General features: G+C 43.5%; 1 protein-coding gene across 6 annotated transcripts in view; it reads left to right on the top strand.

The window, feature by feature from the left end:
* NHSL1 (NHS like 1) overlaps positions 1 to 13863 on the top strand; it is a 109134-nt gene that overhangs the window by 44444 nt on the left and 50827 nt on the right. For 4 of the 6 annotated variants that reach the window (XM_017737205.1, XM_008635974.2, XM_017737206.1 and 1 more), the window contains exon 2: positions 9182 to 9334. In XM_017737205.1, the coding sequence (XP_017592694.1) occupies positions 9182 to 9334 (153 nt within the window). Of the gene's footprint in view, positions 1 to 6418; positions 6923 to 9181; positions 9335 to 13863 lie in introns of those variants that run through there. The other 2 variants (XM_017737208.1, XM_017737207.1) reach the window with 1 other exon arrangement.

The raw sequence follows: 13863 nt of genomic DNA, 5'->3' as shown, positions 1-13863 counted from the left end.
TTGCTGAATCCTGCAGTAACAAAATTATTAGGTCACTGTTACGGGAACACAATGCCTTAGTTAGTACACTATTTTATTTCAAGGCAGATTGTGTCATTCTTTAATGGAACACATGCAGGTTTTCAGATTTTTTCAAGAATCTTAGTGCTTTAGGAGCAATAGCAAATGTCACTACAGTCCATTTATTATTTGTGAGCCTTTACCCTTACTCATCATTTTAGTATTGTGTTGTGCAGATAATATTTTTCAGGTAAAGTTTTTAAAGGTTTCTAATGAAGAAACAAAACCTTTTTTCAAGTTGCTGTGGAAGATAGTAAATGGGTGCTTCATGCTTGATTTTGGCATGAGCAGTTGTATGATTCTGCAGGTTGGTATTTTCCAAGGAGCTTAACCTTTTTCATTTATAGGTTGTAAAAGTTCTTAGCAAACTAGAGAATGTGCTTGCCTAATTTTAAGGGACTGTGCCTCCAAGCTTAAATGAGACCCACCCAGAATTTCTTGAGAGTCAGCAGAAAGACAAAAAAAAAGAAGAATCTGTAACCCCTTATACCAGGATAATCCATATATAAATAAAAGTATGCCAAAGAGCAATGTTGGGCAGGGAGGCCGAGATAAGCTACAAAAATTCTTTCTGTGACCTTTAAATAAGTGAAATGAGTAAGGAGCATGTCCCCTTCAGGACACCCATAAGGAGAATGCAGACTGAGATTAGTTGAAGATGTCTGTTGGCTATTAGTGTGGATGCACAAGTGCACAGCTGCCAAAGACGGAATTACAGGGAGATTGTTTGGGACAGAAGTTCAGAAATGGAATTTTTGCAGTCTGGTTTCATTGGTTTTGCTCCTAGTCCTACAGGATGATTCTAATGAGACTTGCAAACTTCTCCGCCTGGTATTTTTTCTATCACTAATTCAGAAGAGAAGGATTTTCTCTGTTGTGCATTATTAGGGCAAGTAAGAGTCAAGATTCTGTAAACTAATTTACTTGCCCCAGCCAGTTTTGATCAGTTCTTTAGGACAAGCCGTAGCACAGGAGCATTCAGGTGGATTTGGAATTTAAGCTGAAAATATTTCCTGGAGACATCCTAAAAGGGTATTACTCCCTAGCGAATGAGAGCTCTGTTCTCTGAGAGCGGAAGCTGCCTTAACTGGGGTTCAGAAATGGCCAGAGGAAAAAGGATTGTGCCCTACAATTTAAAATAAAACAAAATTGCACATTCACTAAACGTTTTCTGTTCTCTTGACTGCTATTACTGTGTGGGGAGATGCTCTAACCAAAAGAAACTGCTGCTTTGTCTGCCGGCAGCCCTGCCCAAATGCTGCCTTTTCTCCCCGCTGATGTGTTTGCATGATAGAGGATCCTGTGGAAAGATGTTTTGAATTGTCAAAGGAATGAATTAGCTTTATTGTGCTGTGACCTAAATAGGATCATCAGATCAATCAGTCTGCTGCTTTTCTGTCCTCTCTGGCTTAGGTTGTGTTGCTTCTCCTTCTCATCTTGCTCCCTCTTCCCTCTGCCCCCGCCAGGCAGCCCCTTTCCCAGAGCCTTCAGGCATAATCCTTTATGATCTTGGATAAAGGAGGGCACAGCCGGGTACCCTCTTTCCAAGCAATACCTGCCCCATAATAGCCTGCACAGGCCCGGGCTCAGCCTTGATTCCCCTGCCCCTGCACTGGGGCATGGGTCCTTCTTGGTGTGTCGTTGTGGTGGCTTTAGGATAAAATACTTTTTCTTCTTTATTCCCTCTCCCCTGTGCATTCTCCTCCTCTTCCTCCTGATCCCAGGTTTAATGAATTGTAATTTCTCAGTAGCCAGGGCAGTATTGCGCTTCACCAAGGCTGAGGTTGCCTTGAAAGAGGCCATTGTGAGCGCGGGGAGCTGGAGACTGGAGGGCAGCTGAATGCGGTGCCGCCTGGGACGGCCTTTGTGGAGGGAGCACTTTTGTTCTCCTGAAAGATGCCGGGAGAGGGCCAGCCGGGACAGGGTCTCAGGGAGGGAGAAACCCATTCTGACCATAAATTACTGACTCCTGTGCTCTGCAAGGAGTCCATTTAGGCACCAGCAAATGGTTAACAGCATGGGTGAAGGTGGTCAGAACAGGCACAATGCTTGGGCGTCAGTTTTGAAAATACTTGAGGCATTTGGACTTTCTGATGTTTCTTCATGATGGAAGTCTCACCTAGAAGTAAAAGTGCAGCTTTCAAAGCTGGGTGGTGTTGGTCTGAGGCAGGCAAGAGCCTTGTGACCTGCAGGAAGGGGTTTAATAGCCCTCCTCAGGTTCAGGCTTGCCCTGCAGATGCCTGGATGCTCTGTGCAGCCTGGGGAGGGGGTGCGTGGGGGTCACTTCGATAGTTGCACCACTCCAGACACCACAGCTGCTCAGAATGGGTGGGTGGGGGTGGCAGGGAGCAATCCCGAGCATGTCCTACACAGACACATGCCTGCAGACGTGCTGGAAACAACTGCCCTTCAACAGCTTCTTCCCTATGCATCCCGTGAGCTGCTGTAGGATGGCACAGTGGAAACTTAGTCAGAGCAGCTGAGTGATGTGTCTGTAAATGCAAAGGCATCGATTTAATTGTTTTGAGTACATCTGCTTGCCAGCATTTCCACTTTCCCTTTTGTGCATTGAACAGAGACTCACTGGAAGAGCTCTCACAATGCAGTTAGTTCCCAGATCAGTTGGATGATTTTCTTTCCTCTGAAAATGTCATAAATGCTACATAGTTGTTTAATGGAGGATGTTTCCATTGTCCAGATAAAGTTGCTAAGGCCTGCAACTTGAAGTTTAGGTTTTGAGATGATGGTACATTTTAGTAGTTCTATGCATCATTCCCTTAATGAACTTGATACATCATGTGTTGGGTTTACCTCTCCTTCATGAAAATGAAGTGGTAAAATTTGTCTTCATTTGTGGGAGGGAGCAGGAAAGCATTGCTTTAGCTATTCTTGTGTTTTATTTGGTTTTCTTAAACTTAAATACTTCCTAAATTTCTTACTGCATATATGCAGGGCTGGTGATTAGGAAGAGAACGCTGATTTTCACTGATTCCATAGTGTCCCTGTGGACAGCTGCCCCTGGGGCTGCTGCCGGGCAGCTGCTCCGGCTGTGGTTACAAATGACCCAAGAGTGTCACTTTTCAACATTTGCCTTTTTATAAAGCTTCAACTTTTTCAGTGGATCTTGTGCGCTGGTGCCAAGGTTCAGGGCACTGGGTTGTGAATGGGGGCTAGACAGGAGAGTCCCTCTCCCCCAGGGGCTGGCTGGAAATATTTCCATGGAAGCTTAATATTTCCAGATTGTTTCACAGGCCTCGATGTTTTATGTAGCCGTGAATGTGGAGGGGTGGCTGCCCCAGATGGCTGTCGTGGAGCAGGTCAGCTGGAAAGCCCCTCTAAAGAGGGGATGGAGCAGGGAGACGAGTGAAGGAATGGCTACAGCGTTTCAGGCATGCCATATGCAAGCAGCCACTCTTCTTTACCTCTCTTCTGCATTTATGTGGCCTCTACTAGAAAATTAGAATCAGTTTAATCACTCAGGGATTAAAAACTATTATAGTTGAACTAAAAAAAGCGTTTTGCTAATGAATTCATTACACAGTTGTGATTTTGAGGATGCTGTTTGGCACTGCATCTTGCGCCTCTCAGTTTCTTTGCTCCAGTCCCTGACTTTGTAGGAAGGAGTTTCTTCTGAGCCAAACTTTGTGACCAATCCCATCCAGTACGAAGTGAAAATTACTATTTGCTGAACGTCTTCTCCATGTTTTCTGTATTCCTTGTGATATTCCTGTTTCCTCTGTATTTCTGTGATCCTTGTGTGGCAGCGAGTGTGATCCCTGCTTCTATGTGGTAATTCAGGCGGTAGGTTAATATTAACTTGTCCAAGGTGGAGTAGCAAGTGTGTCACAGAGCAAAGTCTCCCCAGTCTACTTGTCTCTGAGCCATTAGCATTTAAAGAACTGGTATCACAGTGTACACACCTACTGTTCATGCTGAGTTTATCTAGCTTTAACAGGCTTTTTAATTTCATTCTATCAAGTTAATTTTAGGTTGTTTTTTCTTGTTGTTTGGTGGGGGGGTTTGTGAGTTCGCTGTATTGCCAATGTTTGAGGCTGAAGTCCTTTATCTGTTTGCATAGTGACTACAATATAAATTTTCTCAACTGCCCCATCTTTTCCTTCTCTTCTCAATGTAGGGAGGCCAAGCGCAGAGGAGCACAGGCATTTCATGCTTTTAAGTTCTCAGAACTGCTGTTAGAAGCAGTATGTGGTGACATTTTCTTGAGACAGAAAAAGTGTTTACAAAAAGCTGGGTTGAGACAACGTGATGAATTTTATGGAAGCCAGTGGGTTTGTCTCAGGTGGGGAAGAGATTTTGTTCGTTGTTGAACTAGTGCAGACTCTCAGAGGTGCAGATGAGTAGCCAGACGGTGTTTCCTTTAGGGTAGTCCCTCATGATAGCCATTTTTGATGTCTGACCTCTTTAACAGCATGACCTGAGGGAAGGTGGAAGCAAAGTCGGGGCGGGGAGGGGGATGAAAGGCAGACATCAATTTAGGTATTGTTTGTTGCTGTGTTTGAATGTCTGCCTCCATGCCTGAGATCAGGGCTAGAGGATAGTGGTCAAGTGCTTGTTCCCAGGTGGGAGAAATGCTCCAGGGTGGGTTGAGGATCCAGTAACAAAGAGCACACTGCACTTGGCACACATTGTAGCCCGGGGTAAAATGGAAAGGATTCTGAACCGCCCAAAGTACCCAGGATCATGTTGATTCACAATGTCTTGACCATGAAAAGGTAATGAAGTCTTGCTTCCCAGGGCTTGCAAGGCTCTGTTGAGGTTCTGTATTGACCTTTGGAAGAGTGTCTCACTTCCAGCAGCCCAGACTCCATCATTTTATAGATTGAAACTGTCTCCTTTCCCTGTGCTCCCCTTCCTACGTGCTGAAGAAGAGGCACATGTAGGAAGAGGCACTTCCTACATCATACAAAAGATTGACACCACACTAGAGAAAAGGAGTTACCATCTCCTTGGTATCCTTTCAGATGGCAGTGTAGCTGCAGTTAGAAATAGAGTCACTCTGCGCTCACTTCCAGTGTGTATCCAGCAGGCACTAATTTAAACTGGTTTTATGGTTTGTGGACTTATAGGTAATGGCAAATGTCTGACAGGGGTATTACTGTGTATTTGATTCAAAAACAGCACTAAATAGTTACCTTGTTATCAGACTTAGATGCCAGAGTAATTTTTTGCGTAAGGTACTTGATGGAAATCAATGCAAGAAGCAGAGGTGCCTTCCCTGCCATTGCTGCCATGGCAGCATGGTCTTCTCTCCCTTTGGCAGAGGGAGTCAAAATGGCTCTTGGACCAGCAGCTGCTGGAGAGACCTGCTGCTCATCGTAGTTTTGATGTGAAGCCCATGTTGCAATTGCAAAAACTCTGGATTTCGAAAATATTGATGAAATGTTGATGATAGCGTGTTCAGACAATGATGAACAACTGCGTTAGCAATCTGTTCTTTGCAGTGCTGCGTCTCAACTGTTTGCTGAAACTTAGAAGTTCCTGTGGAGCATCTGCTTTTTACATGCTGTGGTCCCAGAGGCTGGATCCTGCTGCAGGTTTGGGGTCAGCCTGAGCCCCCCGCTGCTGGCATTTTTCTTTTTCCTGAGGAAAAAAATCCTTTTCATTGTTAACTCGAGGGGGTTTCCTAAGCTTGCTTTGTGAGGGAGGGCTTGCTTCTTGAGCCTGAACATTGTGCGAAGGGCATGCCCTGCTGAGCACATTCATTTGGTGCTTAGAATTTTCTCTTTAACTTCTGCAAAATTGCAGTTCATTCCTAGGAAGTATGCCTGTGGACCTCTGTACAGATACATTTTTTAAGACATGAGGATATAATGTGCATCTCAAAAAGCTGGGCTATTTCATCTCCCTGCACAAGTTTCGTTTGATGAATAACAGAATCTCCATTAGCCAGAAGTAACTCGATTTCGTTTTTCATGTATCTGGTCTAAAATGACGCTAATAAGAATAAATTAGGAGTGTAACTGAATAAAATTCAATATGTAAAATTAGTGTGCTGATGTCTCAGGCAGTGGCAGTGTCTGCGGGGGGAGCAGTGGGACTGGAAGGGGAGGCAATGCAGAGCCGAGACTGCGTGCTGCAGCCAGCTAAGGCGCAGCTCTGGGTCCTTAATAAAGTGGGAGCAAGAGGGTGAAAATAAAAAAAGGGGTGGTGGGGGGAGATGGGGGAAGGATGGGAGCGGTGGGAAAGCAGAGCATCCTGATTAGCACGAAAATACAACACTCATTTGCAACTGGAAGGAGGCCGGGGCTGCCCGGCCCCCCGGCGGCACCGGGGAGGTGCGGCGGGAGGGGGCGGGGGCAGGGAAGGTGCCGGGATCTCCTGCTGCTCCGCCGGCACTGCCGGCTGGAGCCATGGGAAGGAGAGCAAGCACCTGCCAGCTCGGGACTTTCTCGAGCAGCCAAACTTGGAGAGCGGAGGAAAGGAGGAGAACAAGAGCTGAGTAACTGCTGTGGACAGCAAGAAAGGCTTTTTCATCCTGCGCAAACGTGAATAACAGCTGGGGCGCTTTTTTCTCCTGTTTTGCTTGTTGGATCTGGCTGTTTTCAGCCCACAAGGTTACGTGAGAGGAGGACAAATTCAGGCTAAAGAATTGTAAATTATTTCGCCTATCAGAAAGCTCTAGACATATTTAAAGTGATTTCAGAGAACAAAGGCAGAGGGGAAACCTGGAGAAGAGAAATTTGGTGTGCAGAGTTTGAACAGGTTCGGTTTGGCAGTCACCTTTCTGCAGCTCCTCCTTTCTATGGGATTTCGGCTCCAGGATCACGGGTCAGCACCTTGAAAATGGTGGTTTTCATCAACACAAAGCTTAAATCTCTCATGAAACTTTTCAAGAGAAAGAGTAAGTATAGCTGTGTGTGCTCACTGTTCTTTCAGGAGGCAGCCCAGTTCTGAATGAAAGTGCAGGTCCCTTCGGTGTCCCTTCTGCTTCCTGCAGCCTCTTTTTATCTCGCTCTTTTCATTGTTTATCATTGTGGAGTGTGTGGAGGCAGCCTTGTGAGGGTCTTTAGGACCTCTCCTTTGGGACACTGGCTTTGGAAGTGCTTTGTCACGGTGATTTTGAAGGAGCCAAAGTTCTCGGTGTGAAATGGGCAACTCGGTGACGAGGCAGGGTGTGCCGGTGTGTCGTGTTGTCCTTATGGTTTGTCAGACATCTGTCTGCTTATGCGGCTGTGGGCTTGTATCACTGAGGTGTCTACATAAAGTTTGTTCAGAGCCGAGGTTTGTTTTTAAAGATGCTCTAGTTTCAGAGTGGCTTTTAAAGTCACGTGGATCTTCCTTTAAGTCATGAACGACAGACAAATCACGCTAGAGAGAGTAGTTGGCAATTGTGCACAGCACTTCTGTTGACTAGTTCTGATGACCATTATTGCTCTGACGAGCAGTAAACCTTAATTTTGGTGTGGCTGAACTGCAGCCAGACAGTGGGCTTGGCAGCAGGTGTTTCCTCCTCCTCTTCCTCCTCCAGCCTTGCCCCGCTCCCCATCCGCCGGCTCAGCCAGGGAATGGCGTGGGTGCCTTTCATTGACTTTAAGTGTCACCTTTTCTGTTAGATGGGGGTGATTGATGCTGTAACCAGGTAGGTGATGACCTCTCCGTTTTCTGTGATTTAGGTTTGACCGCTGGTTAGCAAGAACAGGAAGAGTGGGCACAGGCTGAATGTGTATCTGCCTTGTTGCAGTCTGTGAGAGGGTGCAGGACCAAGACACAGAGATGAGGACACTCACTGAAAGGCTTTAAAAACCTTTTTCGAGGTCTGAAACTAATGTAAAAAGTGTGAGGGAAGGCAGATAAGAAGCTGCCCTCTACCCCAAGTCATTTTAGGAAGGAACAGACATTGAGCATTAGGCTGTAGATAGGTTTTGAAGTGAGAGGCATAGCTTATTTTCCATAATGAATACCAATTGTTTCCGTCTGAAATGATCCCAGCAGATACACAGTAGTGTTAAGGAAAGGGTAATTTTTCAAATGACAGGAGGCTGTTGCCTACTTTTTGCTTCTCAGTTTTACATACCTCCTCTGCTATCACAAGGGCATCAGACAAACCACAAAGTGATGCCGCAGGCAGCGCAGCAGCAAAGGGAAGATGCAGAACTGACAGCAAGGCCAGGGGCAGTGGAGCTGTGGCAGCAGGGCAGGTGCTTGGAAGGCAGCACATCTGTAGTCGCTTTTCCTGCTTTGGAGAGCTGAAAAGCAAGGATGTGCAGCATGCTTGGCCAAGGGATGGCTGGGGAACAATAAAATATGACCCCCAACTGCCCTTTTTCTGTTTACAGCAGGGTAGAGGATAAGGCTGTTCAACTGTAGAAGTTTTTATTGATGATAAACTGGAAACAAAAGGCAGTGGCTGTCTCTCGGGAAGCATAAATGATAAACAAATCTTGGCAATATGTGCTTTGGCTGTTTCACTGCTAGACTGTCTGTAAGGAACTTTGAACTTGAACAAGGTCTGTGTTTTATTTTCACATGTCTATTGACTGCAAAGAGGTGACCAGAGATAGCCCTCTTCAGTGCATTTGTGCTCTGAGCAGTATTTGTCCACGGAGTTGCTTTTGTTATATCTGCTTTCCACTCACCACAAGGGAAAGTCGCTAATTTATTTGTTTCATTGAAATCTTCTTTTCTGGTTTGAGCAGTCATGAGGTCAGACAAGGTTGTTTCCCAATACAGATGAATCTGTTGTCATCTCTCATGAAGACTGTCATATTCCCAGGGGCACCTTTGAGCCAAGAGGAAGCTATTCTGCACTGCACAGCACCTTCCATGATCAGGGAATGGAAAACTGATTCCTTTGTGAAGAGTGGGAGCTAGAGGGCTGGAGGGAAACAGAGTTGCAAGTTTAGAGTAAATAAAACAGCAATTACAGAAATGGGAAGAGCAAAAGGTATTTCCTGCAGAACATAATTTTAGAGTAGAAATGCAAGGAAGGGTTTTTTAGCTGTCATGGAAGTGGGGTTCTGGAGAGTATTTTGATGGGTCTGCAGCGGCAAACAGTGCTTCTTTCATTTGTAGATGTTGTGTGGGAAACTTACACGTGGGATTTCGTGATAGAGCTATCTGCAATAACATTTAATTTTCTTCTTATTATGTCTCTCTGCAGCTGTTTCCAACCTAGATGAAGAGAGTAGATGGACTGTGCACTACACTGCTCCATGGCACCAGCAGGAAAATGTCTTCCTACCCTCCTCAAGACCACCTTGTGTGGAGGACCTGCACAGACAAGCCAAGCTGAACCTCAAGTCAGTGCTGAGAGGTAAGACACTGCTACCGACACAGACATGTCCTAAAAGGACTGTACATTTTGCCACAGTCTTTGCAAACATATCCACATTGCAGGCTTATTTGGTTTTTCTGCAGCACGTGTAGAACATTAGTGGGATTTTCCCACTCAAATGAGGGGACAGGGGAAAAATTATTTTGCTATGAAGAGACAAGTACATGTGTTACCTGACAGAGCACTCTAAAATAGAAAAGCATATCTCTTGGCCATTTCCATTTAGTCTTTGGAGTGTTTCCAAAATGATACCTTCAATTTCAGAAAGTCCTGAATTAGTCCATTTGTAGGGTAAAAAGTGCATCAGAGGTGTTTCATTTGGTGATTTCTTCTGTTGTTGTACAGTGTCGTTTCCAGGGTTGTGGCTGCTTGTGAGAAGCTGGAAAAAGTGCTGAGGACTGAAAAGGGACATGGGGAACAGGGCACTCACAAGGACTCTTCCAGTAATAAAAGTGCTTTCTTGTAGAAGGGTTCAGCATATTTTTAAGGCCCAGTTTTTACCCATAGTACCTTCATTGGGGGCTATATCTGTGCAGTCTGTCGTGGGAGGCATTGTGTTGTGTCAGTGCAGCCGTGAGAACAAAGACAGGCAGCCAGCAAGGAGGCCTGCAGAATGTCTGTCCCTGGGCCAGACATAAAGTTTAAAATAACAGTATAATGTTCGTGTTCTGGAAACGGTTAACCTAGATTTTTCTTTACACTGGCTATTTAACAAAGGGGGTTACCCTGCAAAGAGCCAACTCATTGCAAAATTAACCTGATTTAAAAGAAGATTGTATTTTTTATTTGTTTAACATGACATTACTGCTTTTTAGACTTGAAGAAAGCTTCATTTTATATGTCTGAATAGAGAAGTATTTGACCGCCATATTTCATTTCTCTTGCCATTTCCCCAGTTAATTGATTTTCACTGTCTCTTACTAGGTGCTTTTTGTTATCATTTAATAGGGAAGTCTTGACAGCCAGTGTTATTGGCTCCTGCATGGCTCAGCAGATAGCCTGTGTGCCCTCTATACTTACTATAGGATTAATACATTTGTGCAGTTCCTTAGCCTTGAAACATTTATTGTTCTCTTGCAGGCACACTTACCAGTCCTTTACAAAATAAAAATGTTTGCCTGCTATAAATGAAAAAGAATACTGATTGTTGTTAGCTTTTTGTGAACCTTAACCACTCATTCTAATATTGTTTTCTGTTCTTGTTTTGGACTGTTATTAAAAAGAAAACCTGCACAAGCTAAAATGCTGCGCTGATTTTCTTGAGTTTTATCAGAAATTTGTCTACTGCATTTTTGTGTTCTATTTGAACAAATTTATATCTAATATATTTGTGTGAAACCAAGTAATATGTGCTGCTTCCTCCTCTTACACACCTGGAGTTATTTTGGTCGGGTGGGATTTTTCTCTGGAGGTGCTGCTCATTATAAAAAAGAAGCTATTCAGTACTACTACAATTTTCCAGTTAGCCATCTGAGTTAAGTAAACTGGCTTGTGTACATGATGTAGGACTGCTTAGCAATGAAGTGAGTTTAAGTTTCATGCTTTCAGGGTAGTAACTGAGAGAAGAAACTGTGATGATACCTTCACCAGACCTCATACTGCTGATTTAGTGAACACAACTCTGTTATTTATTTATTTACTTATTTGTTTAGCCTCAAGCTCTCCTTGAGCCATGTTTTTTTTTCCCTAAGTACAGTTTTAAATAACTCCTTACTGTTCCCTGTAACTGTCCTGAGAAGCTACAGCCATGAGTAGTAGTAAGAGAAGCCCTGACTAAAGTTTTATCAGTTTTACTCTGCTGCTGCTTCAACACTGTAAAATCAGTAAGGCACTGGTGCTTCTGATTATACTTGGAGAATTGGGTTAAGAGTTCTGTATCCAGAGCAGAGTTTCATTCAGTGTAAAAGCACTGTCAGAATTGTGACATAATTTTGACAACTGCCGAACTGCTTTTCCACCTGTTTCTTTAGAAAAGACAACATTTTCTGAAGCTTCTTAATAGGGAGAAAGGAAATTCAGTGCTGTGTGACCATGGCATAGAAGAGCTTGAAGTAGCCTCATGAGAAGCACCATTGGGCTAGCATGGGGACTTCAGCTCTGCATGTCTTGGCCTCATGATAAAGCTTGCATTTTGCCATCCTTTTGGTGTTTCAGATTCTTTGCTTGAAGTAAACTGTGGAGCAGTAGGACAGCTGTATGTGACCCAACATGCTGTATGGGCAGTGGGGAAAGAGTAACACTGGATGACAAAATGCACTGTACTCTGTGCAGGAAGTGGGATGAATCTCTTTTGTCTCCAAAAAATGGTGGCACAAAGGGAAACTGGAAGGAAGTAGAACTAAAGCAAATACAATTTTTCCTTTATGCTAAGTCAGAAATGAAGCGGTGGACATGTTACAGAAGTGGAGAAATACGAGGGCAAAGATATTGAAGTGCCTTTCATAAATTTTTGGGACTATTTTAAGGTTTTTAAGAATAGGTGAGACAAGCACTACTCAAAAATCATTTGTGTATATTTAATCCTATCTTTCAAGGAGGTTGGGAAGGAAGAAAGAACCTCTGGTGATCCCCTTGAACCTGATAATGGGGTCTTGAGGACTAAGTAAGCAGCTATTGTTCAGACCATCAAAAGGCATGCTTGAAAGTTTTCCAGTCCTGTTCTTGTTCACATTATGAGAGCTGATGTTACTGGTACATAGCAGCTTGACTGAAAACTATTAATTTGTTGGTACACGTGGCTCCCCTGTGAATGGAAAAGGAAGTATAAAACTTAGGTAACAAATAGTAATTGATGTGTAGAGCACATTTAAACCACCTGTAAAAGTATCAAATGTATAAAATCTTTCAAAATAATTCAAGCAAAGTATTTCTATCAGGGTATTTTTACCCATCTAATAGTAACCAGATGGAATCCTGGCTAGCTTTTAAGATAGTCAGTGCAAAGGTAGACTATTTATTCTGGTACGATTTTAACAGCAAATTCTTTACAGCATGGGTCTAATTAAAAAAAAAAATCACGTGAAGTCAAGTCTGTTATCTAGAATAAACTTTTAAGTGCCACGTAAGAAGCAGAAGCTAGTAAAGAATAGCTACTTAAATTGGTTTAAGAATAAAAAGTTAGAGATATTAAAATAAATAGTATATAACCTGTCTTGAGAGAAATAAGTACACCGTCTGCTAATCTCTGCATACTTTTTCAGGAAGCAGTGTTGTGTTTGGAGAAGGAAAAGATTTTTTGCCATTAGTTTTTGTGCAGTTGATTATTTTACTTTGTATATTATGTATTGATATGTCCCCTGCTTATCAACATTGTGGAAATGGATGTGGTATGTGACAGTAGATGTTGCATAGAAAGATATTTTAGGTTTTTACCTATGAACTAGCCTTTTATCCTTTTGAAATGAAGGGGAAATACTGTGCTTTTCCTTTATGAAGCTACTTTCAAGTGTAAATGGTGAGATCTTGCATTGAAATTTGTTCATAAGTGAGGTAGAGCTTCTTATCCTTCTTTAGGCATGCAGGTGCTCTGCTGCCCTTTGAAGTTTTAAAAAGCAGTATTGTCCAGTAATCTGAATTAGAAAATGAAGCACCTGGAACCTGGAAAGTTTGGGATGCATAGTCTATCTGTTCCTGAGAACTGAAGTTGCTTTATGTAACCTATATTAAAATTGAAAGTTGTTATTGACTAAAATCAGTGGCTTGATATCTTAAGCCCAGGCTGTGTTACTTCATTGTAAATGAAAGATCTCAGTGGCTTAATATGATTGCTTGGGAAGAAGAGTAACTTCAGCTGCACTTCACAGTCATGGTGCCCTTGCAGTTTGATTTAAACGTTTGGAAAATGATGCAGTTCTTGGGTTGTGGTGGTAGATACTATATTTTTTCTTAGTGTTTTGTTTGCACTGGATAAAGCAGACTCTCCTATTCTTTGGGGAAGGAGCCAGCACCTCAGAGTGCTTGCTGAAGTAGATGGGGTGCCATGTGCCTTGCAAGATGCATGTTTTCTTGCCCTCAGGGCCAAGCTACTCTGGCTGGCCTTTCCTGAAAGCCTGTCCTATGCGGCCTCTTCATAATGTTTTCATGGTCACTTTGTGAAAGGTATTTCCCAATATACAGATGTTCAGATAGAAACAATACTAGCCACTGAGGAGTCTTAACATGACTCTTTGCTTTGTGTCACTGTTTTGTCCTGTCATGAAAACAGGAGATGAAGACGACAGATGGGAAAGAAGAGCTGAGACTCTGCATGGGGCCAGGATCCTCAAATCCTCAAAAACAAGTCCTGTCCCTTGCTGTGTGCTCTGCTCTGGGGCTGAAGGACTACTAGACTTGTCTAGTCTCATGTTGCTAATGTCTGCTGAGTGGCTGGACTTGCACTGAGTCTGGTCTGGGCACTAGGACAGCTGTGACTTTGGTGTTGCTCAGAGTGGCATTGCTGAATCTGTGCTGAAGGGCCCAGTGCCACCTACTGCAGTGTTTCCTACAGTGTTCTTGGTCTGAGGGTGAGC

The sequence above is a fragment of the Corvus brachyrhynchos genome, unplaced genomic scaffold, assembly GCF_000691975.1.
Source record: "Corvus brachyrhynchos isolate BGI_N302 unplaced genomic scaffold, ASM69197v1 scaffold6, whole genome shotgun sequence".
NCBI classification, from domain to species: Eukaryota; Metazoa; Chordata; class Aves; order Passeriformes; family Corvidae; genus Corvus; species Corvus brachyrhynchos.
This window is presented reverse-complemented; position numbering and strand designations above follow the sequence as displayed.